At 35.5% G+C, this 26,692-nt stretch overlaps 1 protein-coding gene across 1 annotated transcript in view; it reads right to left on the reverse strand.

Annotated features, from left to right (window-relative positions):
- Positions 1–539: 539 nt before the first annotated feature.
- The window catches only part of Nrk (Neurospecific receptor kinase), a 64,599-nt gene continuing 38,446 nt past the window's right edge, over positions 540–26,692 (reverse strand). Inside the window, exons 7-8 of the mRNA XM_069838353.1 lie at positions 26,171–26,329; positions 540–20,286 (exon numbers count right to left, since the gene is read on the reverse strand). Coding sequence (XP_069694454.1) covers positions 19,432–20,286; positions 26,171–26,329 — 1,014 coding nt within the window. The 3' untranslated portion in view covers positions 540–19,431. The remainder of the gene's footprint in view (positions 20,287–26,170; positions 26,330–26,692) is intronic.

Here is a 26,692-nt window from a genome sequence, read left to right on the forward strand (position 1 = left end):
AAAATACAACTTACAGCTAAATAAAAAAAAAAATTACTAGCACCTTTAAATGTAGGGGGCAATTCTGAAGTAAAATTAACTCCACTACTAATCTTGAAGTGTGATATTACTATTTGTTGTGAAAACGTAGAATATTATCCGAAAGGTTCATTTTAGTAAGATATTAACTATGTTACATATTACAGTTCTCATAATTTGGGTCATTGTTTCTATTTTCCTTTTTAAAAATATAAGAACTTACGAATGAAATATACTGTGACATTCATAACGTTAAATATTTTTTCGGAATATGTATGAATAGACTTTCTTGTGTTAAATTTTAACGTACCTTGTTAACATGTTTCGACCTATTTTGGGTCATCTTCAGAACTGGTCGTTGTTGGTCTTGGCACCTCTTGTTTCCTGTGAGGGTGCGTTTGTAGTGTAGAGTCAAAGAGTGTATGTGTTTTGAAATTGAGTTGTGTGTTGAGAATATCGTTGGGGTGTGTTTTTGTGTGTCTGTAGATTTCATATTGTTCTAGTGTGTTGAGTTTCTGGCTTTTTGGTTGGATGTGCAGTATTTCCATGTCTGTGTTGATGTCTCTGTAGGTGTGGTTGGCATTTATGATGTGTTCTGCATATGTGGAGGTGTTTTGTAATTATATGAAGACATTATTACAAAAATAGCCCTAGTCATTTTTAATGAAATTGAGTTAAGGACACATTTCCTACTATTTCAAATGTTTATAGACTCCAGAAATGACACATGTCAAGTGCAATAGCCACAAGGATAAACACCAGTTGTACAGAAACTGCTGACATGTGTTGTTCTATTTATTTTTATTGTTCTCCTGAAAAATAGAAATTTTGACAAGGGTTGTTTTTGTAATAATGTCTTCAAATGTAATTGTAATTATATGCAGAACACAAATGCCAATCACACCTACAGAGACATCAACACAGACATGAAAATACTGCACATCCAACCAAAAAGCCAGAAACTCAACACACTAGAACAATATGAAATATACAGACATACGAAAACACACCCCAACGATATTCTCAACACACAACTCAATTTCAAACACACACACTCTTTGACTCTACACTACGAACACACCCTCACAGGAAACAAGAGGCGCCAAGACCAACAACGATCAGTTCTGAAGATGACCCAAAATAGGTCGAATTTATGTTAACAAGGTACGTTAAAATTTAACACAAGAAAGTCTATTCATACATATTCTGAAGTGATACAGTGTTAAAAGTTGTGTAATCAAGATGCATGTTAAATATTTTTTCTTAAATTTGAAAGTGTTGCTAAATAAAATAGTACAGCAAGGAATAAAAACCAGAAAATTTAAATATCCTAACTAAAAAAATTTCACCAAATGCGATGATTGAATGTCGATAATGATTTGGAAGGTAGAAACAACATTCTCCAAGCATGCCTACTTGCAACACGATTTTTCTGATGTAGGTTGAAGTATGACTCTTCCTTCAAAGTTGCCTGCCAATATACTGACAACCACGGCAAAGAGTAAAAAGGAATAATTGTACTATATTAAATGTATAGCTGCAAAAGTAACAGACTTTCAATTCCAATAGGAAATTCTATAAATTTGGTAACATCTTTATCACTCAACATTCCTTATATTACTTGGAAGAAATTTTGTGTCAAACAATTTCCAAAAGAAGAAAATATTGAAGAAAATTACATCAGCTCCCACCTTAAATTCAGCATGAAGGTGCTAGCCAGTATGTAGTGTATGTGCGTGTCTACACACACACAAACATAATGAACACATCAGTTATGTTGAGCTCTTAATAAGAGACAAAGATTAGTTTGTTAGAACTATAGAAGGTGCATTTGGCAAGTTGGTACTCTCTAAAAAGAAAAAGACAAATTCTAAACATGTTTCGTTTTTATAAAATTCTACTTGTTTTCATCTGCTTCTGAATACATTCATCTCTTACAATGACACTTGTAACAGGGCACAAGTTCACAGATGTTTGCTATCTGCAACATGAGTGACTACAAAAGCATTCTGAAAACGGAAGAGACATATACAAAATTATTATAAGTACATAAGAAATTTCAGAAGAGAGAGAGTTAATTGCAACGAAAAAAATAACCTCAGGGCAACCTAGTGAAGTAAACTGAAAAAGAAAATGTAAGAATCTACATGCTCTGCTGGTAATTTATTTTATTGGGTTATTTTACGACGCTGTATCAACATCTAGGTTATTTAGCGTCTGAATGAAATGAAGGTGATAATGCCAGTGAAATGAATCCGGGGTCCAGCACCGAAAGTTACCCAGCATTTGCTCGTATTGGGATGAGGGAAAACCCCGGAAAAAACCTCAACCAGGTAACTTGCCCCGACCGGGATTCGAACCTGGGCCATGCTCTGCTGGTAATGCTTAGAAAATCTGTGTTATCCAAAGAAGTGCAAAATATTAATTGTCCATTCTGAAATTATTTTATATTAATCTTAATGCTATGAACAGAGGTTTTTTAGGTAAAAAGGAAGTAAGTGAAAGAACAAAAATGGCTATATACAAAGCAACTTACATCCCAACACTTCTACACGGAAATGAATCTTTGGTATTGGAGGAAAAGTCAAGAGAAATACACAAACTATGGAAATGAAGTACTTAAGAAGAGTAACTGGGAAAACAAGGAAAGACAAAATTAGGAATCAAGCTATAAGGATGTCTCTAAATGTTAAATCCCTCCAACACGAAGTAGAACAAGTAGAGCTTAAGGTACAGTCACACGTCGTTACTTTTGCAGCGCTGCAGTACAAAAAACTGCGCAACTCTTGTACTGTGACGTGTGAACAACGGTGCAACCCGAAAAGTAGCGGCTGCCGAACCTGCTGCCCATTACTTTTTTCATGCTGCGCACAGCTTAAAAGTAGCGACGTGTGAACAGGGTTCTCAGGGTTGCAGCCGCAGCATTTTTTATATTGATTTTGTTGAAACTTTTGCTGTGGTTGCGACTAGTGTTACCACCCAAATGTGCCAATGATACTTTTATTGTTTGGATATATTTTAATGTTAGATGTGATGAAAATAAATTATTTGTAACAGTTATTAAATGCACAACACAGTCTGAGCATATTTGCTGATGATATAATTCATTTTTTTTAATTTTCTGTAGCATAGTTTCAAACAGGAGGGTTGCCAACATTGATTACGTGAATATGGTGTTGGTTATCATTTAAGTATATAGGCGTTTTTAAAACCTTTATAGTAAATATAATGCCAATTTCTGAATACTAGTTAGGTCAGAAAAGCAAATAATAGATAAGTAAGCTTTCGCATGAATTTCTTAATAAAGCGAACATAACCACAAAATGTATATTGAGAAGTCAACACGGAGATGGAAACCTGCAGCATGACTGCGGCTGCAAAAGTAGAGCCTTGTGTGTGAACAGACTCGCAACCACCAGTTGCAACTTTTGCTGCACTCGGGTTGCGCAGCACGAAAAGTAGCGTGCAGCGTGCTACTTTTGGCTTACATATGAACACGACACGCAACTTTTGCAGCTGCAGTACAAAAGTTGCGCAACAAAAGTAGCGACATGTGACCGTACCTTTAGGTGGTCTGGACACTTAAACAGAATGAGTGATGAAAAAAATACCTAAACAAATATGGGAACCCAGAGCTAGTGGGTTGGAAAGAAAGAGACCAAGAGGGAGACGGAGAAAGACCTGGAACAATAGCGTAGAAGAGATCTTAGCAAGAGGAGTATCCTTAGAATGAGCTAAAAAGTTGCAGTAGATCACAAACAATGGCAAGCTCTTTGCAAAACCTCGACACCAAAAGGTAGAATAGGATCGGAATACGTAAGTAAGTACAGTGAAACCTGCCTTTGCGGTCACTTCATTTAAATGGCCACCTGGCCAAAAGGCCAATTTTCTCTGGAACCAATTGGATTTTCCATAAGATCAATACAAATTCTCTCTTTATTTAGCGGCCACCTCATGCGCCGGCCAGCGACCGGGGTCTATTTGGATTGGAACCTGACTATAACAAAAAATCTTTTCATGGATACTGTCTGACCTATTTTTTCGATGGTTAGAGGACAGGGGACAATAGCTAAGTATACAACAGTACACCCTCCATATCTTGGGGTTAGTTGGTTACTGTTTTATGACTCTTTTGTCACTTTCCATTCCGACCCTGCACAGTTATAAATTCGTACTCGTTTTTAAAGGATTGAAACACGGATATTTTCTATCGAAAATGTCATAGTATGTTTTAGGTCAGTAGTTAACCATTCGAATTTTTTTTTTCCTCCTCTTTCTATCTTTCTCTATTTGGACCAGCTTTTACGAATGTTTCTTCTTTTCATACAGGCTTTTTTCAGGGCACTCCCTAACAAAATTTTAAGTTTAAAAAAAAAGAGTGTAAACGGAGGAAGTTGGCAAAAGACAGAATAACCCTGCTCTTTTGTTGTAATGCTGCAGGAGAAAAAGAACCACTCTTAATGATAGGGAAATCATTGAAACCGAGATGTTTGAAAAATGTTGTTGACATGGGCTTACTGGGGGTGAAGTGGACTGCCAACAATAAAGCTTGGATGACATCATCATTGTTTCAGAATTGGCTATGCGATTTCAATTCGAAGATTAAACGACAAAATCGCAATGTGATCCGTGAAATTGGTGTTTCTTCCCCCTAAATACGACATCACACCTCCAGCTCCTTGAACAAGGTATTATTCAGTCATTTAAACTGAGGTACCGCAAGCGAGTTTTGAAAAGGCTAGTTGCAAGGATGGAAGAGGCTGACATTAATATGCACGATTGTTGTACACGTACAATACTAAAAAGTCAATGAAATTCAGTATTTTCATGCTGATTTATAAAAACCGCAACCTTAATCAAGCGGCCACCTGATAAAACAGCCATTTTACAAGGTAACTTCAGATGGCCGCTTTAGACAGGTTTCACTGTAATCTTAATGCTTTGTTTTGTATTTATGAAGAAGCTCCTATCTTCTACTCATGTTATCAGACAGGCAGGACATTTTATGTTAAAATTGATGCCACAAGGTGGTACCAGAAAGAAGGAAACTAACAGATCAGCATACTATGAAACTCTGAAAAAAACTGCAGCATATGAAGCCAAACAAATACACAGAAATTGTCCTCATGTATGACAAAGTGTGTCCTCGTGCCACAAAATGCAGTAGTTGGTTCAGTAATTTGGATCATCGTCCTCTAAAGCTTGAATCTGGCTCTCAACAATCTCCATCTGTACCAGCAATGCGAAGAGAGCTCTTGGCAGTCAGAAATTAAAAATGATGATGATGCAATCCGTGGTAAGAATAAACGTGAGTATATAGTATATACTAGACTTTTTTTAGTATATACTCTTGTTAGTAAGAATAAAAACATTTGAGTACCTACTCATTTTTGATTACATACTCATAACATGGAAGCATAGTAGAATATATTCAAGTGTCCATCTTGTACAGAATATATACTCATGCTTGATAAGAATAAAAGCTAGTATATTCTCATATTTATAAGTTCGTTCTCATGTTATTCTGAGTATGGTTTGTAGCAGGCTCAATTCTAAATATTTGTTGATTTGTGTTCAGTTTAAAGTTAAATAAAGAAAATTGCCGAATTTATGAACGATGTAGTGCCTCATGGAAAAATATAGAGAAGGACGTGAACTTCAGAAGCCTTTAACGCTTCACAAAAGTGAATGTGAAAAAGGTTAAACACGTATTTGTTATTCATAAAAAACATAACCTATAAAAATATGAAGGTTATCAAATTATGAGGATAGATTTTATTGTTAAATATAATTAACAATTACAGTTTATTTTGTATAATTTGAATTGCAAAATGCAATTACTTGTCACTTTAAATTATATATATATATATAAAACTCTCCATAATAAAAAATAGAATTAGCATAACTGGAATTCTAGAAATGGATTGTAATCTCTATCCAACATCCCGTAATGACCATTTCCCAGTATTATTTTCTTGTTTCCTGTTTTATTAACGTCACTTATCTGATTCATTCTCTCTTTCATGTTTATTTATTTATTCATTTATTTATTTACTTATTTATTCATTCATTTATTTAATTAATTTTATTATTTAATTTATTTAATTAGCAATTTATGTTATTTATTTATTCATTATCACAATTTACAAAAAGCAAAACACAAACCACTACAGCATGCAGATAGCATGTGAAAGTCTATAAAAAAAAACTGAGCATCACGGTGCAATGTGGTCAAAGAAGATAGGTAACATGAGTACATACTAACTTTCAAACGATCAAGAAGGCTGTAGAGATGAGTATACATTCGCGTTAGGTAGAATGTCTTTATTCTTACGAATATGAATATGTTCTAGTGGTTACGAGTATATAATCACAGGAAGTGCTCATACTCATAAGTATAAACCTTGAGAAAGTACTTAAGCTTTATTCTTACTACCCATAAAACAAAATACTGAGCATTTGCTCTAGTCACAGACAGCTGACTTCTATATACAGAACATTATACCCCACTACGAAAAGTGTCACAATATGGGTAGTCATTATGCCAAAAGAAGAAGAAAGAATTTAGAATTTTATAAAAATAATATCAATATTTTTTTTAATTAAGATCTTTCCTTAATAGCTTGTCTTCACTTTCTGAATGTGCCTTGTACATTTCTTAGGAAGCACTTTGAAACAACTAGTATATGTATATATAGAACTAAAATTTTAAACATAAAAATGCTGTTATAAAATACTACAAGGAATGGAGACCAGTACCTAATATTCATCACAAAACAGATCTGAGGCATGACAGCCCATGAAGGACCATGACTGACCAGCCAGCTGCTGGCCTCATGTCCATATGTCGAAGCAGAGGGACAATCATCCAACCAGATTGGAGGTATCGTATGGTTAGCCAGCCGTTATAGCTGGCTTTTGTAACTGTATTTCGCTACCTATCATAGCTCCCCAAGTGCTCACGATGCTGGGTGAGCACCAGTCCTATACACTGGCTGAAATCTCATGAGAAAATGTCTTCCCCCATGAGGACCCAAACCAGCATGCATGCCGTAACACAAGTCTCAGGCAGGATGCCTTAGACCACGATGCCACAGCGCAGGACTTCACAAAAAAGATACCTGTATGACATGTAACATCCATTATCCAAACACACCAGAAAAAAAACCACTTAAAAGAATATTCCGGTATAATGTGAAATACCTATGAGAAATGTATTAATTCTTTTCATAGAATTGAACCCATATGTTTCTTTCCTCAGTCATAACTAGAGCATTCATTTTTAGCCCCATAACACGACAGACAGCGAATGTTAAGTTAGCTGTACGGAGTATGGATGACGTCACTTGATCTTGCGTACATACGGATCACATACAAAATAGTTGCGGAGTTGCGAGACAGACCGTCCAGGTAGAGCACACAGCGAACGTACCGTGTTAATTATCTTTAGTTGTACAAGATCAGTGCATTTAAAATGACAAAAGTAAAATGTTCTCTACAGAATCGTTTGAACTTTGGAAATGAACATATAAAGTCACATGCCGACTCTATAATATGTGTTCTGTGTAAGACGTAAATAAGGGGAAGTAAAAGTAAATAGTTGAAACAACATTGTAATTCGAAGAAACATATTTACCACGTAAATTTGTTCACCAGGGTAGACAATGAATAATTGTCCACCTCTACTATCAGGTTAAGGACTCGGAATTTTACAGAGATTTATGTGAAATGATGGTTAAATGTGATATACCATTTCACAAGCTCGAAAATAGTTACTTTAAGGACTTTCTGGAAAAATATACACAACGAATCGTTCGCTAACAAGGGAAGGGTTTCAGCTCGAACAGGAATTTCGTATCCAAAATTTGTATACAGGCCCATCTTTACATCTCTGTAAAGCTCCCAAAAGCATTCGTTTGAGTAATGTGTGGTTTGTCTGTTAGAGCACTGTACAAATTGAGGGGTGGGGAGAGCACTACACAAGTTAAGGGGATGGGACACCTTACCCATAAGCCTAGCCTAGCCTAGAACCTAGTGTGAATGGTAAAATATCTAAAGCCCATTTAAGAACATTTTTCTCCAACGTTATGTCGGAAAATATTGCAGCTAATCAAAAGTATATACTGTTGTGTGAGCCACTGAATGCGCACAAGGACGCAACCTTAATAAACGAATCATTCCAAGGCTAAGACATGGAATGTATGATCATTCCACCTAAAAAAACTAAATATATCCAGCCTCTGAATATCTATTTCCTTAGACAAGACAAAATATATGCTCGGAGGATAACATGTTACATAAGGACTCTTGCTGAGAATCCAGAACTTAACTTGGGAAATCGAGTGTTTATAATGAAAATGCACTCTGTTATTCATAACCAGTTGTCTGCTCCAGTATACGCCCTATGCTTCAATATTCCTGGCAGTCAGCTGATTACGTGAATCGTGAACAAGTCTCGGACTTTAAAATTTTAATTCAGGTAGCATTTGATTTTTCGCCAATGGAGTGTGGTTCAGAAGATTGTTCAGGTGTTGCTTCTGTGTGTTGTGCTTATTGCTCTGCTCCATGCTGTTTCATGCATTTTATAGAGAATCCTCATGTAGGCTACATTTTTAAAGAAGTGTATTGACCAATACCAACCAGACGGAGAGTTACACGAATGAATGCTTTTATGGTCTTCATCACCATTGTGAGGTAAGCGTCTGTACAAATTTTGAACCAAAAATTCCTGTTCGAGCCGAAACCCTTCCCTTGTAAGTGTTGCAGGTCTCGATAGTTTCAGGGTTCTCGAAAACAATTACACGTTTAGAAGCTCGTGATCTGAAAATGTCAGACGCACTTAATTTAATAGAAGCACTTGAAAGAAACGTGAATGTTCTAGCTGTACAGGGTAATACTGTTGGCGAAAAAGGTAAGAATAAACTTAAAGGCGTCCTACACAAAATCCATGGTTATTAGCCATTGTGGCAAAAAACTGCCACATGAGGGAGTAAAAGACAATAACGTTCTTTATTTCCTGTTTGCTCCAGTAACGTCTTGTGATGATGAGAGAAGTTTCTCTAAATACAAACTGTTGTTGAGTGATCATAGGAGAAGCTTTAATTTCGATACTTTACGCATGCACTTAGTTATAAATTGCAACAGTTGAAGTTCATTTGTTTCGCTCAAGAATGATTAACAGAAGTGACTAACCTTCATATTAATGCGAGTGTATATGTCCAGTGTGTCCCAGTGGGTACTCCACCCCTTCGATCTGATGTCAACAAACAACGACGTGAACTCCATGTGCACACAACTTAAAGGTAAGATGCTAAAAATGAATGCTCTAGTCATAACTAATCGAGCTGATGACATTAAGAATGTGGCTTTCTGTTTCGTAACACCTTCTGAATTTCATAAAATTTTCAGGTATTTTACATTAGTACATTTGAACCTACTATAGAAAAGTTCCAACATATTATATGTACCTTTCTTAAATTAATGCATTAAATCTCATATTTTCCAAGGCCATTCATTGTGAATAACACTTTTAAAAATTGCTAATATTTTAACATCACCAAATATGAGATACACTGTAAAGAAAGCTGCACCTTCATAACTATGAAATAAACTTAAAGATATAGTTTGTACTGAAAGCTTACAATGGAATAAAAATTGTATACATTTTAAATTATATTTCGGCAAGGAGATACCCTGATACTGAGGCCCTCAGTATCTCTTCCCTAACGTACTATTTTATATTTTATGAAATTTTGAAAATGACAGAATAAAGTAAATTTAGACCAATATTAACATTATTATTGTCATTTATGTCAATAGTTGAATTCTCAGTTGAATAATTATTTTTATAATATTAAGATATCATGAGATTGAAGTGAAAATCAGCCAAATGTGTGATCACTATTAAATATTTTTTTCTTTATCCAGAGTGGTTTTATTTCATAAGTGAGGACTGGAAGGATGCATGCTATGATCTACTTTACTCTTTAATACATTTGCTACTTTCAGAGAAATAGTATATAGCTAAATAAATTGAACCCATATTCAAAATACGACTATGACTTTAAAATATATCAGTACGACATTCTGTTCCAACCTTTAGCATCTCTTTTTATACAAAATGATTCAACAAACTTTGCTGTAAACAAACGACACATAGCATTCACAAGAAGCCCATACCACCACATACAATTCACGCTCATATAATATTTCCAATTACAATTATCACAATGATTTATGATACTAAAACCCTTAACAGCCCACATGTAGCAATGTTGGACTGTAGAGGGTTGAATATTGGCAATATCGGCAGAGAATTAAATTCCTCTTACATACATAGCAATGAAAGTTTTAAAATATTAACACATCCATATGTAATAAAAGTTAAAACATTTTGAAACACATTAAAGTCAGTTGTAAACATTTAACAAACATCTTAAAATTATGCTTAAGAATGAACAAGAATTGTATTCAATTTGATACTCATAAAATTATTATGACTTCCCTCTGATATCTTACCCAAATATAAATACAGTCAATCGTGACTAGCTCGGTATTAAAATACACTGACGAAGTGACCGAATTTCTTGTGAATAAAAGTAATGACAAGAATGAAAGCACAAAGTCTCTAACAAAGAGTACTGCAACAATAAAGTAAGAGGGCGGTAAACTGAAATTTTAATGACAATGATTATCAGTTTTGAATTTTAACAGATTAACATTTTTATTATCAACTAACGCACCATTCCACAAATATCCATCCATCTATCAGGCATCTGTCTACTTAAATTTAACTGTTCTCAGTTTCTAATAATTTATTGTATATGTTCACTATTTCAAAAATCTATTTCTATGAAAATGTTTCTGGAAGTAACACTTTTACTCTTGCACAGTCGATAGTTTGTCAGTTCCCTACATAGTAGTAGGCATCTCCCTTTCTTTAAGAAATAATTTTTTTTTTTTAAATTACATTCCCACTGGAAAATGTCTCTGAAAGTTGTGTTATCGTAGTTCAAGTGATTGTAACAATATCATTTATTTTCATAAAAAGAAATGTGTGAACTAAAATATTTTAACAACAAATAGTTACTGGAAGGGGTATTAACTTTTGGAGGTGAAGAGCATTCTAACAATAAAACTTGTTTTATAAGAAAAAAAAAAATCAATAGTCTGAGCAGTTTCAAATTTTCATAAATTTCAGTGTACCACCACTCAAAACAAGCAAGTTACGTTATACATAGAATGGTAAGATTAGATGAGACATGGCAATATCTGATGTTCAATTTTTGCGTTCTTACAACTCATATATACATTTGAATATATTTGTGCTATTATTAACCTCACAAGTATTGATGGAAGCCTTAAAGCACGTAACATTTTACAATTCTGTAGATAATGGGGACAGTTTCTAAAATCTGAAAATTAATTCATATTTTGAGATGCTGGGTAAATCACTCTATCAAAAATTGTTGTGTAGATTAAGCCTCGTCTCCACTGTTAAACATTTAACAACAACATGTTAAATATAACATGTTTAATTTAACATGTATACGGACATTTCAAGTCTCTATTGACTTAACATGTTGACTGAGTATGTTGAAGTTAACACTTTTAACATGTTGGCGTGTTTTCCAGCAGCAATTAAAAACATGTCAAGTCAATTCATTTGCTCGTGCAGCGTCGGTACAGTTCGGCAAATTTCGTACAGTTTCCATAGCAACAACTAACTTCCGATTTTGTGGTACATATCTTGATCATTTTTATACTATCATTAGTCCTTTGTGTTCGCTGTAAGTTGTTCGAAGTAATGTAGTGGACGAATAAAATTAATGCACTGATGGAAAGGCCTTGTTTGTGAGATGTGCCTGCCAAAGAATACAGAGACAAAACAAAGAAGGCCGACTGTTTTATAAAACTGGAATTATATTATTTAATTGTTCTCGAGAATACAATAGAGAGTTTTCGCACTCTCATCGTACGCTAAATGTTAATGCTATGTTGACGTCAGCAATGGTCGTATTTAGTGATGTATGTTAACGTTTGTAAAACTTCAGAAATAATAATTATACGATATTACCCGCTCCTTTAACATCTATGATGTCATAGGTCCTATGATAGTCAATCAATCGTGCTTTAATTTTTTTGAGATAAAATGGCTACTCTTAAATTGTGTCTTTCTTTGATGTAACAGAAAATATTTTTGCAGCACTATATTAAAATCGTGTTCTGAATGCTCAGCAAGTTCTTGAATCCAAATCGATCTTCAACTTTAAGCTTGTTTAGAATGTATCCTGCATAGTGTCTTTTACTAAGATGTTGCCGCATCCACATTCTCATTTTCTTCCTTTTCAAGGCCTTGTAACAAGCAATAGAGGCAATTACAAAAGTCAAATCATCATCTGAGTCCATTGTCAAAGGTTTGAAAATAAGATACTATCTACATTAAAGTCTCATAGACTGTTTATGGTGGACTATGCAAAAAAAAGTCAAGTTTAACATGTTTAACAGTGTGGACAAAGTGTTAAATGAAATTAACATTAACATGTTCAATCAACATGTTGGGATGTTAACGGTAAACAATTTAACATGTTGTTGTTAAATGTTTAATAGTGGAAACGAGCCTTTATACTAATAAAAACATTTTCAATCATACTTTTTGAATTCCTATAATGAATCAATTTACTCCTACCATTTTACATGGAAGTGTGTTCTATACAGGGTGCTTTCAATCTTTAGCGTCAAAATCATACAGATGGTAAAGGACTCTAAACTGAGCATTTTGACGTAAGAAACCACTGGTCGGAAATGGATATTTCAGAGGGCACGAGATCTTAAAAGTGTATGTGAGGGATGTTTCTTTAAGCTGCTTTAATTTTCATAATAAGCAATTGCCTGGCGCTTCCATGGTGATATTTACTATTTGTTATTGCATATATTGTATGTCTGACTGTTGAAGATGAAGAATTACTCGTCACAGGCATTTTCAGACATGTTTAGCTCCCTGTGGCTTGAATGACGAAGTCTCTTTTAAGTTTCTATCAATGGCAATATATGTCTTTCAATTCGGATGATGCCTGTTACGAAACTTTTCTCTGTACATTCGTTCGGCTCTCCAGGCACTACATCCTGCTGCATCATACATTAAATGCATGTCTGTTTTTTTCTTGGATTTGTCACGTTAATCTACGTCATTCGACAACTTTTTGCACAAACCTAGAGTTGAACTTTTATTAGTGGTAGTAACTTTAATTGTGGCAGCTTTCAGAAACAATAAAAGTCAAAACATACACAGTATTTTAAATAACTACTGAAGCTTTCCTGGCGACGTGATAATTCAAAATTTTCTCGGGCTTCCAGCCAGGTCATAAGTTTTGTGATCCAACTTATGACATGGCTGGAAGCCCGAGAAAATTTCGAATTATACACAGTATTTTCTTTAACACGTTTGCTGCCGACTGTATTGTTGCAAAATCTATCCCCAGGAGCCAATTAGTTTTTTGTGTTTATCATATAATAGTGTCTATGAATAATTTTTAGCCTCATATACAATTTTCGAGTACAGACAATGTTTGAAATCTTGATGACGCATTTACGCATCACTGGCACCGCGTTAATAATTCCATTATCAGTGCCATTTGACGCATTTACGCGTCACACTTATTTTTGTTTTTACGTGACCGTATATTGAAATATTGTTATAGAAAAATAAATTAGGCCTATCTTACTTCATTTGTGGTAGATTCCGAAGCAGGGATCGACACACAATCCAGGTTGACCAAGGCAATCAGGACAGTAGATGTTGATTCTTTTCTTCTGCCATTCTCTTAACACACTTTGCAGCGTTTCCTCAATTTTTTTTTTGACTTTCTAATTAGCGCGTTATTTTGCAGGCAGGTGTTTCACAGCTGGTGATACCAGTTTGATTGTTGGACTGCTGAGTGTTGCATACGAGAGCAAATATCGTGTTACTGAAAGTCTGCAGTCATATAACGAAATCCTACTCCTTGTGGTGTACCGAGGATGCAAATTATGTGTGTTCAGTAACATTATTTGGAAGAGGTGGATGTCAAATTTTTATAGGCTTACCACCGAACTGTATTTCTTTCACATGGGTAATACGAAAGCATTTGATCTTGCCGATTTTCACTTTCACTTTGGCTTTCATTTGGATTGAAATCACTGTCACTGTCCGAATCAGGCATTGAAGTATTCACTAGACGCGCAATTTCGTCATCCTTGCAAGTTTATCTGGCGCACTTTTACAATTTTTTGCATTTGATGCACCTGGAGGCATCTCAAAATTATCATCTAATTTGTCATCCATGATTCCTCTACTTAAATGAGCGGAAGGTAATAACCAAGAATGATAATAAGTAGCAGCACCCTTCCAGTAAGTAATACTACATAACAATACAGGATAAACAAAATACTGAAGGAATAATGCGTGGGAAAGCAAGAAAACAACTATGACGTGCATACGCGTCATTGGCATATGGCGCTAGGACCGTGTGACGTGTATACGTGTCAAGTGGCATTCAACGTGTTAATTTTCATAATAGACAATTGCCTGGCGCTTCCATGGTGATATTTGCTATTTGTTATTGCATATATTGTATGTTTGACTGTCGAAGATGGAGCATTACTCGTCACAGGCAATTTCAGACATGTTTAGCTCCCTGTGGCTTGAATGACAAAGTCTCTTGTAAGTTTCTATCAATGGCAATATATGTCTTTCAATTCAGATGACGCCTGTTATGTAACATTTCTCTGTACATTTGTTCGGCTCTCCAGGCACTACATCCTGCTGCATCATACATTACATGCATGTCTGTTTTTTTCTTGAATTTGTTACGTTAATCTACGTCATTCAACAACTTTTTGCACAAACCTAGAGTTGCACTTTTATTAGTAGTAGTACAGTATAACCTCTATTATCTATTGTAATGAAAGGGGTGGACTGGACGGTTAATCGAAAAAATCGGATAAACCATACCATAAATTATTTTCGTATATTCAGTGAATAAGGGCTGAAGTTTCGTCATTTCCTCCGTGGTCTTATGTTTAACATGCTAGGTAGTGGATCAGAAGTTCACTATTTAAGTTCGGTTGTCAACGACATGCTTTTAAGGGGCAAGGAAACTTCTTGTAATTGCTGTCAGCGGAAAGATAGGAATAGTAGGCCTAGAGGTCTCATGTTTTAGATTTACATACTCTATACACTTTATCCTTGATTTTTATTAAATCGCGCACAGTTGTAACATCAGTCTCGTATTCTGATGCGAGATGAGCCACAGTTTCTCTTTCCCCAAATCACTCAATTATTTGCATTGTTTCGATACTTATCAAAAAAATGTTACCTTTTCACACTCATGGAATACATTTTATATAGAAGTTGTACAGTACGGCAACTGAACAGTAGACGAAACTGGATAGTAAATGTTAAGATTTGTAACAAAACTCTCTAGAAAAAATACGTACTAATATAACGTACAGTAGTACTTCATATGTTTCTGTCGCAAAAAAAGAGTGAAGGCCCATTCACAATGAAAATTAAACATAAACATAATGTAAGCATAAAACCTTGTGTCCGTGTTATTTAATGAAAGCATTCACAATGAATTACATAAGCATAAACTTAATCTTAATCATAAGACGTTAACATGAAAGTTTGCAAACTCCAAACTTTCATGCTTATGTTTATGCGATTTGGAAACAGTACACAAGCGGAAAGCGTGTTTTCACTTTTTGTTTAACATCTCATGGGCTTTGCCTACGGGCAATATTTTGATCTATTGGCCGTGATGATAGCTAGGCGCGCAACATGGAATCATATGACGAAAAGTTGATTATTTTACATCTCCGTTTCTTTGATTTCAAGTACTGAAAGCCATATACTGATGCCATTGTAGTTATTAGAAACATAAATTGAATAGCTACATCGTCAGTCATTGTGCAATTCTCCATTTTTATGTAATAGATTCTGTAGTTTTGTTGATTCGGTATGTTTGTTTCCACACACGTGTTATGTTTAAGTTATGTTTAATTTTCATTGTGAATGGGCCTTGGCTACTTAAGTTTGTGGCATATGTTTATGTGCTTATGTTAATGTTTACGTTACGTTTAATTTTCATTGTGAATGAGCCTTGAGAGAAAGGTAGATGGATAATCCGTCAATCGGTTAATAGGGTGTCGGATAATCGGGGTTCTACTGTAACTTTAATTGCAGCGGCTTTCAGAAACAATAAAAGTCAAAACATACAGAGTATTTTATTTAACTTCCACCAACCTGTAGCTCAAATTTTCTTTTAACTCTGCTCTGTAAAATCCGCTAATTGCCACTTTTCCACTTGTCTCTTCTTCTCTTACCATATTATGTTAACAAATACTTCATTTCTATTATGACCATACACTTATATCAAGAGAACAGAACTCACCAGAGTAGGGACACCAGAAACAGTGATAGGACACCAAATATTCCAAGCACAACACTAACATCCTTTGATGACAACAGGTGAATAACTGCGCACAATGCAACAAAACACACAAAGCGAAAAGTTTTACATGGAAGCACAAATCAAGCAGAAACAGCTAACAACTGTGCAACTGCACAAATATATCGCCAAGGATTACCTACAAGATTATAATTCTTAAATGAAATACACACTATATAATTAATCGCCATTTATGGGCACAACATGTCAGCAAATAAATATATTTTAGCAGATATTTTGTCTGTTTATCTTCCTATTGCCAAGAATCTGCACAACAGCAACACGAGATTGCTTTATAGGTACTTTATAATAGCAGAGATTGGATAAGCCGACTCGTTTGAGATGACCTTGAAAGTAAGAGTTGCTAGCCAGAAAACTAAGAATCTATTGTAATACATAGGTCGGATAAAAAGTTATGGCAATACTGCTGTCACGTGACAATGGTGCGTTCGAGAGCTGCCAGCTGTGTGGACATGAACAAGGACTGTTAGATGAGTTAGTGTAGCCAGCGGCGACAGTACTCTGTCAATCTACTGCAGTGTGTAGAACGTTGACTTTCATACGGATAGTGCGAGCACCCTAAGACCACGTTTACAAAACTAGAGCAACATTCCTGGATCAAAATTGAAGTGACATGAGGTCGTAGTGCATAAGAATGTTTTCAGGGACTGCGTGAAGCATGGGTTACCGCAAAATTACAGCACGCCAGATACCCCACGAAATTTCCGAGGTTTAACAACGGCATCGCTATGCAGTCGCACAGGCCTTGTTGGACCGGTAGGTACCAAAGTAAAGATGACGACTTTCTTGGACGAATCGTCGCTATGGACGAAACCTGGGCTCACTCATACGAACCAACCAAACTTGAAACGTCAATCAAATGAACGGAAGCATCCAGGTTCTTCTCGTCCGAAGAAAGTGCGCCCTACACAAAGTGTTGTGAAGGAGATGTTCATTGTGGCTTATGACATTGATGGGGTAATACTGCACCACGCTGTACCTCCAAGGCAAACGGCAAACGCAGACTACTACTGCAGGTTCCTGCAGCACCACTTTCGTCCAGCCCTCAGGAGAAAACGATGACACTTGGTGGTACAGAACCCCACCATTCTTCATGATAATGCAAGGATCACACCGCTGCTGCTGTCAAGGACCTCTTGCGCCACTGGCAATGGGAGATTCTGGAACATCCACCGTACTAACCCAATATTAGTCCATGCGATTATGATCTTTTCATCAAAGTGAAAGAACCACTGCGAGGGACCCGGTACAATACCAGAGATGAACTTATCCATGCTATAGGGCTGTCAACACGGAACATCAATAAAGATGGACGCGCTGATGGTGTACAACGCCTTCCAAACATTTGGCAAAAGGTAATAAATAAGGGGGGTGACTATATAGAAGGTACATAAATGTTGTACCCCTGTGAATAAAGCCATGTCAGAAATATCGAACTGTTGCCATTACTTTTTATCCAACTTAGTATATTCACATATTAATAAGGTGTTTAAGTCTTCACTATCAGAGCTACTTTAAAATAATTCAAGCAAAAATAGTACAGGTTCTGTCAGTGTTTCTGTGGATTTTTGCTCTGGTAAATGCTTTCTCATTTCTGACCTAATTTACACATGATTAACTTACCAGTTTCACATACATGATATGTTAAGCCAAAAAGGCTATTGCCTTAAGGCTGGTTCACAATAAACCAGGAACGAGAACCAGAATGAAAATGAGAAGCCGAGGACGTGAATATGAAAATTTTTGATTCACAATAAATCGAGAACCTAGACGACTATGCATATCGATATGCATGTTGATAACGATATGTAAAGTCGATATTATACATTCTGATGTTATATGTGTATAATTGACCAATGGCGTTCTCTCATGAGTACAAGGCAGCCAACATAAACACAGATTAACCAACTTCGAAATTTCAACTGAAACATTTCATTAGGTAGGCCTACGGTACTGTAAATATGCCCATGCATCTTTATTATCACAACCTATTTTAAGTCTACCATAACATAAAATAATTAGAGAAGAAACATTTGTAATAGAACAGAAATCAACACAACAGAGTTATTGAATTGAAGCATGAATATGTAGTGTGTAATACAACCAATACAGTAATAAAATATGATTCGCTTCCGATCAGTGTTCAAAGATGCAGCTATTGAAAGCCATGTATTCTTCTTCATTTTCTCATCTTTATACAAGGCGTGCCGCTTATCGTAAACATGAGGATTTTCCTCAACACTCAATATTAGAATCTCATCAAATAAAAGCTGCTCCATGATGCACAGCACAGAACAAAATAATGCATAGGTTATGTCACGGTCTTCTTGCTACAAAATATACGACGACAAAATAGATTTTAGATGGCAATAGAATGAATCTAGTGGCCTGTGATCGGAAACGTGAACGCCAAAGTTGAAACTTGGCCAACTCTCCGTTCCCGATCCCGGGCTCCGGCAAGCTTTTCGTTAATTGTGAATGCTCACATTTAAATGTACACATTTTAACAATTTTACCGTTTTTGTTCCGATTCTCGTTTCCGGTTTATTGTGAACCAGCCTTTACTGGCCACTGCTCACGACTCCAGAATATGTTGAGTCGATTCTGGATCATATTGAACTCATATGGCTGGCTTTGAAACCAATACACCAATACGTACCTATATGGTAAAATCTATATAAAATAAAATGAATACATTGGTAAATACAGTGCTAACCACAAGGTGGGAGAAAACAATACTCTCGAGAATTTCAGCAGCCTCCTGTTATAGTGTAAACAGCTAAATGAGAACTGACTAGAGATAATTTGCTTCGTATTCCACGGTTAAAAGTAACATTTGGATGTATAAATCTGTTAAAATTACACAAAAATAACATAACCATGCAACGACTACATCACATCGTCACACATGGACTCCATGTGGATATGGGCCCGCACGAACATTTTGTGCACGTTCCACTTCGGCCCGGATGTCCTCCAAGGTCCGGTAAATCGTGCGGAACCCTGGACGGGCCGAAGGCTTGCGATTCCAGCACAGTTTCATTAATTCATACATAGACTTGGGGGTATTTTCCGGACACTGAAGTACATTCCCTTCCTTGATGTACTTCACTACTTCCTCGTGAGTCATACCGTAGTATGGCTGCAGGGCAAAGGAGAAGATTTCCCAGAGACACACCCCAAAAGCCCACACGTCCGATTCCACAGTGTACTTGTTATACAAAATACTCTCGAGAGGCATCCAGCGAACAGGAATGGCATCGTGTTCATCCCCTTTGTAGTAGTCTTGCAGGTAGATCTTCTGCGACAGACCAAAATCGGCGATCTTCACTACCATGTCGTCATCAATTAGGCAGTTCCGTGTGGCCAGGTCTCGATGCACAAACTTGCGATCTGAAAGATACACCATTCCCGCAGCAACCTGTCGTGCCACATTCACCAGATCGAAATGAGTCAGTTGCACGTCTTTGAACATCTCACCGTCCCCTTCTGAGCTACGAACGATATAGTTGCTAGGTGAACAAGAGCGAAGAAATTCATTCAGATCACCCCGTCCCATGTATTCAAACAGCAGACACATGGGTCGTCCAATGGCACACACTCCTAACAATTTCACAATATTTGGGTGGTCGAACTCTGCCAGCAAGCAAGCCTCTCTCTCAAAGTCGACCTGCAAGTCTTCTGAAGCTTCATCCTTGAGCATCTTCACTGCAACTAGAGTGAACTCCTCCCCCTTAACGAGGCCTGGTGCTTTTGCCTGAAACATACATCTTCCTTAATATCAGCATCATTCATATATGGGCTATTCCATCTCAAATCGACCGAAATATAGAGAAAATTGACCTTGCAACTTTTAAATACAATGAAACTTTTTCTGTCCGTTGACAACTGTGATACAATGCTTTGTGCAAAGTTTGAGGCATCAGAACTTCATAGTGTTTAAATTAAAAATATTTAAAGTTATCGTATTTTCATAAAAGTAGCAACTTTAAATTGTTGTGGCTCCGAAACCCATTCACCCAATGATCAAAATCATGGTTTATTCTGATGCTGAGAAATTAAAAGTTTATATTGACATGTAAACAGTTTTTCTTGCTTTTTATAAAAATGGAGAAATTTAGATTTTTCTTCATTAAGACGCCTTTGCCCATGAACAAATATTTTTAAAATATATGGTTAGATTCCGCATTGACAGTACAAATAAACACATATTTTTTACTGGTGCAACGTTGATAAGAAAGTATTGAAAATATCAAATAAAGAAAATAAATAGTACGCGCGTGAGCTAACCAGCTGACTGTGAGGCGGGAGCTAGCCGAGGGAAGCAAGTCCAGGAGACATAAACACGCGATGTTTCGTCTAGTAGCACATAGCTGTGCTAGCTTTATCACAGGTTTTCATAAACACAGGAGTAAAATGACGCCCAATGCTCGCTTATCTTCAGCTCTTGGCCTGTGAGTGTGGTACTGAGCTATTCAAGTCCAGGCATGTGAAAATAATTTATTTAATACCCTCGAAACTTACTGCCATACCACTAAGCAAACAATGCTGAATCGCTCTTAATAATGCAAAGTTTTTTCTCAATATTTTTTTACATTTTTACAAATGGGCAAAAAGCCTAAAAGTAAGTAAAATCAGATTATCTGTCTCTGTGTATACAATAAAAATAAGGATTACTTCTTATCATAATCTACCAAATGTCAGCTTCAAAATGAGCTCTCGTTCAATGTTCTGCAGTAAATGGTTCCAGAGTTCTGAGTGCTGAAAGAGGTTTGTTTTTCTAAAATATGCTAAATTTGTCGCTCAATAGTACGAAAACCATTAGACTTTCGATAGCATATTTTTGCAAATGCACTCTCCTCAGCACCTTGTACTGTATAAATAGGGAAAAAATTAGGGTATAAAAAAATGCGAAGTTTTTTACTGATCAATTTCATATGGAATGTAGAAATCACTTTGTACTTTTAAAAAATCCCAAGATCAATCATTGTTTTCATAGAAGCTTATTTTTGTTGTTGATATTACCTAGACTGACCATATGTCCCAAAAACTGGAATTGTTCTGGTTTTCATTCTTCTTCCTGGTGCCCTAAAAATACTACTTAGGGATGCAGAACTGTCTCAGTTTTTTTGGCATATTATTAAGAGAGAAATTGTTATAGTTGCATGCACTGCTAGCATAATTTATTATTTTTATTTTTTTTTATTCATGTTGGGAAATGTTCAGCTAAGCCTCATGTTAATAACATATATCAAGATGTGATTATTTATTCCGTCAATATGGCTTAAGCAATGAATTACATATGAAAGAAAAACAGTTTATTCCATTAGACTGATTATAGGCAAAAAACACTTCCCTTCTGTTCAACAACCAGTGTATGATGATTAGACTCACATGATGTTATACGAGAGCATTGAAAATTTAACGAGAATTCCACTCGCTCCATGAAATTAGTTATACACGCTTTTATGACTCCACATTTAATAATATAAGGTTTTAATTCCGTATATTTTTAGTACTTTTATTGATTTTATTGTGATCATCACCTTATTGGCAACAATATATTTGTGATATCCATACAAGGGGATCTACTTTATATAACTATGTAAATTCACACTGCTTTTAAATTAAATGTGTTTTTAACATTTTGACAGGACATTTAATGTTGGTGTGGATAATATTGTCACCATGTCATATTTTATTCTAGTCATAGCATTTTCAAATGTAAAACTTATTTGCAATTGATTTTAGATGATTTTCTATCTTGTACCTGAAGATGCCCCACTAGGGGCGAAAATGTTAGTATCAAGATAAAATAGGATGTAATACATAAATAGTTTTCTTTCATATGTAACTCATTGCTTAAGGCATATTGATGGAATAAATATCATATAAATATAATATATATAATATAATATTTGTTGATATATGTTATAATTTATTATGTTCATGATCATGTCAGTCGTCCATTGTTGAGCTGCGAGTGCAGACAACTTGCATTATCATAGTTTGCAAAATTATAACAGTTCTAGTTGATGTGGTACAGTAAGTTTGTATTTAATTTGATGAAGTAATTGTGAAAAATTTACAACGTTTCTTCCATAAGGGAAAACTGTCGAAATGTAAATGTTTCTTAAAGAAAAATATGCTAATAAGAGGCATTCCATTAAAAAGGATGTTATAATGATGAAGTCAAATGTACCAATTGTTCTGACTTTCTAAATATATGGCATGGTGATCATGCAGATATAAAAGATCACAGCAATTCTAAAATGCATCTTTCCAAAATAATAAATATTAGCTCCCAGCTCTAGTAAAAAGTTAAATTAATTTTTCATAAACCAGAATACAGACGAAGAAGTAATGTTCATGCAGCCAAATTAACTCAGGACTACCACACGGTCAAGCATCACCACGCATTTTGCTTGGCAAATTGTACCAACATACTCACAGGTATATTATTTCCAGAGAGTAAAGTAGCAGCTAAATACACATATGCGAGAACAAAAGTTACTGCTGTTACAGCACTTCACAGTGTAAAACACACTGTTCATGAAGCAAAAAGTTGGAGTTTAATGGAACAGCCACAGATGCAAGTAATCATGATGCTACTAAATACAGTGTTTCCACTTGTGCAATAGTTCGATATAAAATGAGGAATTAAGTCAAAACTGTTAAAGGTAGCTTCTTTACGTAATTAAACTTCAAACTCAGTTTCTCAGTTACGAAAAGAAACAATCAAGAATTTTCTGTAGATAAAACACATTGCATAGCATTTTGTGATGGCAATGCACACTAATTTTGGGAGTTTAAAACAAGTTTTCCCAAAATTTAAAAGTGTTCTGCATGAAAATACAGAAATCCTTGGTTGTGTGGCACGTGTTTTTTTAATTTCGTTATTTAATGACACTGTATCAACTGCAAGGTTATTTAGCATCAATGGAATTGGTGTTAGCGAGACGAGACCAAGGATTTGCCACAGATTACCTCACATTCGCCTTAGGGTTGGGGAAAACCTCAGAAAAAACTCAACCAGATAATCAGTCCAAAGGGGAATCGAACTTGTGCCAGAGAGCAACTCCGGATAGACAGGCAAGCACTTTAGCTGACTGAACTAGCATATGTGTCGCACAATGCTTGCAAACAGCAGCAGACAGACTGATTTGTGATACTGAAGCCATTGTAGTGAACATTTTTAGGTATTTTCCTATTTACACTGTGTGAACAGTGTTAGTTTGTTGATGTAGAATATCGAAATATACTATCTCACACAAAGAAACGTTGGTTTTTCTATTCTCAACTATAGAGAGGGTACTTAAAATATTATTGAATTTTTTCAGTCATTCACTCAATGTAGATTATTTATGATTCATCCAGAGCCAGCTAAGCATTTTTAATATCCCAATAAAGAGAATAGAATGCAGTAAAACTAGTGTTATGGAAGTTATAGCAGTATTGAAGAACACAAAAAAATTAAAATAGCGAGGAGACAAACATTTTCTAACTTTCAGTATTAAATCAGTTCTAAAAGGAAAAGAAATCACTGAATCTTTAGAATCAAATTTGGTTCAGAAATGAAAGCGTTCTATATGTACCAAAAGTACAATAAGAAGTGGAGCAAATAATTTTCAGGCTTGTGTGTAATTTTCTAGATGCTAAATGAAAAATCGAGATGAGAGCAAATGGAAGAAACCTGTCTTTATATGAAAGAAGGGAAAATAGAAATCAATAAAGATCTTCTCTTGGATCAATTGTTTTGAATGGAGTGCCAGAATCTAAGAAAGAAGAATGGAAAGAAACCATTAAAAATGGATTAATTTTTTCGGTGAATATGAATATCCCAAACAATATTCTTAACTATACAAAATTTGTAGGCACATTTTCGCAATTCCATCTAACAATGCAAATGTTAAGAAGATATTACACTACATGAACATTCATTGGACAGAAGAAAGAAAGCGACTGGAAAGTAGTAGTAGTAGTTTATTGACATTTCTGGCTTTGAGCCAGAGGTCATTTTAGGGTCTTATACACGCAGGATGCCCTCTCCAGCTATTGTACATAAATAATATAAATATACATATAAGACTATTTCTGGCATAAGTGCCAGTAGGTGTGTGAGTGCAGCGATTGATTCCTTTTATTTTGGTGTAGGCCTAATTTGTTAATTTGCAATATTTGTAGGGGGCTATTTAGTAGGAATATAATATGTCCTCTTTTTTAATCATTTTATCCTGCCTAGCAGGCATTTAAAAAAAAATTTAAATGTCCGGCATTTCGTATTTCAACTAGAATTAATATGAATATTGAATAATGTGCAGTATTATGCATAGAATATCTAGACAAATGGTGAAAACCTATGAAAGAATTTAACTGCTTTCAATGGTTGAAGCTGGAGCACATAAAAAACATAGCTGCAGTGCATATATCTGTACAGATTACTGTGCACTTAACTGCGGAATCCCGGCCAAAAAAGTCACTCAGCCGAGTGCGCTCCTAATATAATGGCAGTTGACATTGGACATATACGTCAACATATATGCCTAACTTGGAGTCAGGCCACAAAGGGAAAACATTGAAGGAGGAGGGTTCGGTCTGGTACTGTGGATTGAATTCAGCGTAGCTCAGTGGTGAGAGCGCTTGGTACGTAGAACCAAGGACCCGGGTTCGAGCCCCGGCGCCAGAGCGAATTTTTCTCCTCAAAATATTAAAATAAAATACTTCGTACACACAGAATAAATTATATAAACGAGTATACTTAGTTTCAACATAAAGAATATAAAAGAAAAAGAAGTAAAAAACACAAATGATTTGTGTTAAAGACATGACAGATTCAAATAATAATAACAAGCTTTGAACTGAACTTCATGAAAGATTAATGCAGTAACTTCCACATGAGATAATATCTAACTTGGTGCACCACTTTAATCCTCAAGCAGTCACATGGGGTGTTGTCAACACTCCAGTCACATATACAGAGCTGTTAACTACATATTAAGATAGCCTATACTTCTGAAACTTCTAGTACCTTTATTAGAATTGGTAAGGCAACAATAACCGTAAACATGTTTGAAATTGGAATTCGGATACTCGATATAATGACGGTTTATGTGGTGTGGGGTGACGCCAACACCCCATGCTCCTATTGTAAATAGTGACAGTGACTAAACTGACAGAAAATTTCTTAAAAATTTGATAGTAAAATGGAAAATAAATTCGCAGTTTGAGTTGAGATGTTACGTATCTTCAATTGTTGACTGTACCAACAAGTAAAAAATTAACTTTAACGGCACATTTTTCACAAATAAAGTTTCCAGACAAATAGTTTATGCAACTTTATGTACACAGAACACATGCATGTTGGTTCAACTGTGGATATGTGTTACTTTAATCAATCTTGCCCTATCTAAAAGTTATTATCAGCACAGACCAATCTCACCTTATCAGATGACATCATAGTTTACTTCTGCAGACCACTACCAGCAATTCTATACTAACCACACAATAAAACCAATATAATATTGATGTCAAAGACAATCATGCAATAGTTTCCAAAGTTTTACCAGTTTTATTATAATATAAGGAATATGTCTGCCGAACAATTTCAAAAAATATAATAGGAACCATAACAATGTACTTACTTGAAAAACACGGCCAAAGGCACCCTGACCAAGGTCACGGATATAAATTATATCATTTCTTGGAAACTCCAACTTCTCCAACTTTGGATTTAATTGTGCTCCAGTTCTGTGATAAGCCATATTGTTTGGTAATTTGTCCAAATCAATATTTACTTCCTGCTGAGAGAAGTAGAACATTATCAGTATCATTGAAATAACGTAAATAATTGGCCAGATTCACCAACCATGATCACGACAGTTGACAAATATTGTAAAGTCCAATCAACGTCCTTCAAAAAACTTAGTTTTATTCTATCAATGGTCATAATTTCTAACATTCATCAACTCAACTATCAAACTTGATGATGGGATTTCAGTCTGTGAACTAAGTTGATTATTGTCAAATACCTGAATGGGTATTATGCACTTAGCCATCTTAAATGTAGTGGTACTGGATGGAAGTAAACTGCACGTACTTCTAACCTATTACATAGTTTTCATATACAGTAAAACTTCATTTTTACGTTCTGATGGGGATCTGAA

This window comes from Periplaneta americana, chromosome 10, assembly GCF_040183065.1.
Source record: "Periplaneta americana isolate PAMFEO1 chromosome 10, P.americana_PAMFEO1_priV1, whole genome shotgun sequence".
Classification (NCBI taxonomy): Eukaryota; Metazoa; Arthropoda; class Insecta; order Blattodea; family Blattidae; genus Periplaneta; species Periplaneta americana.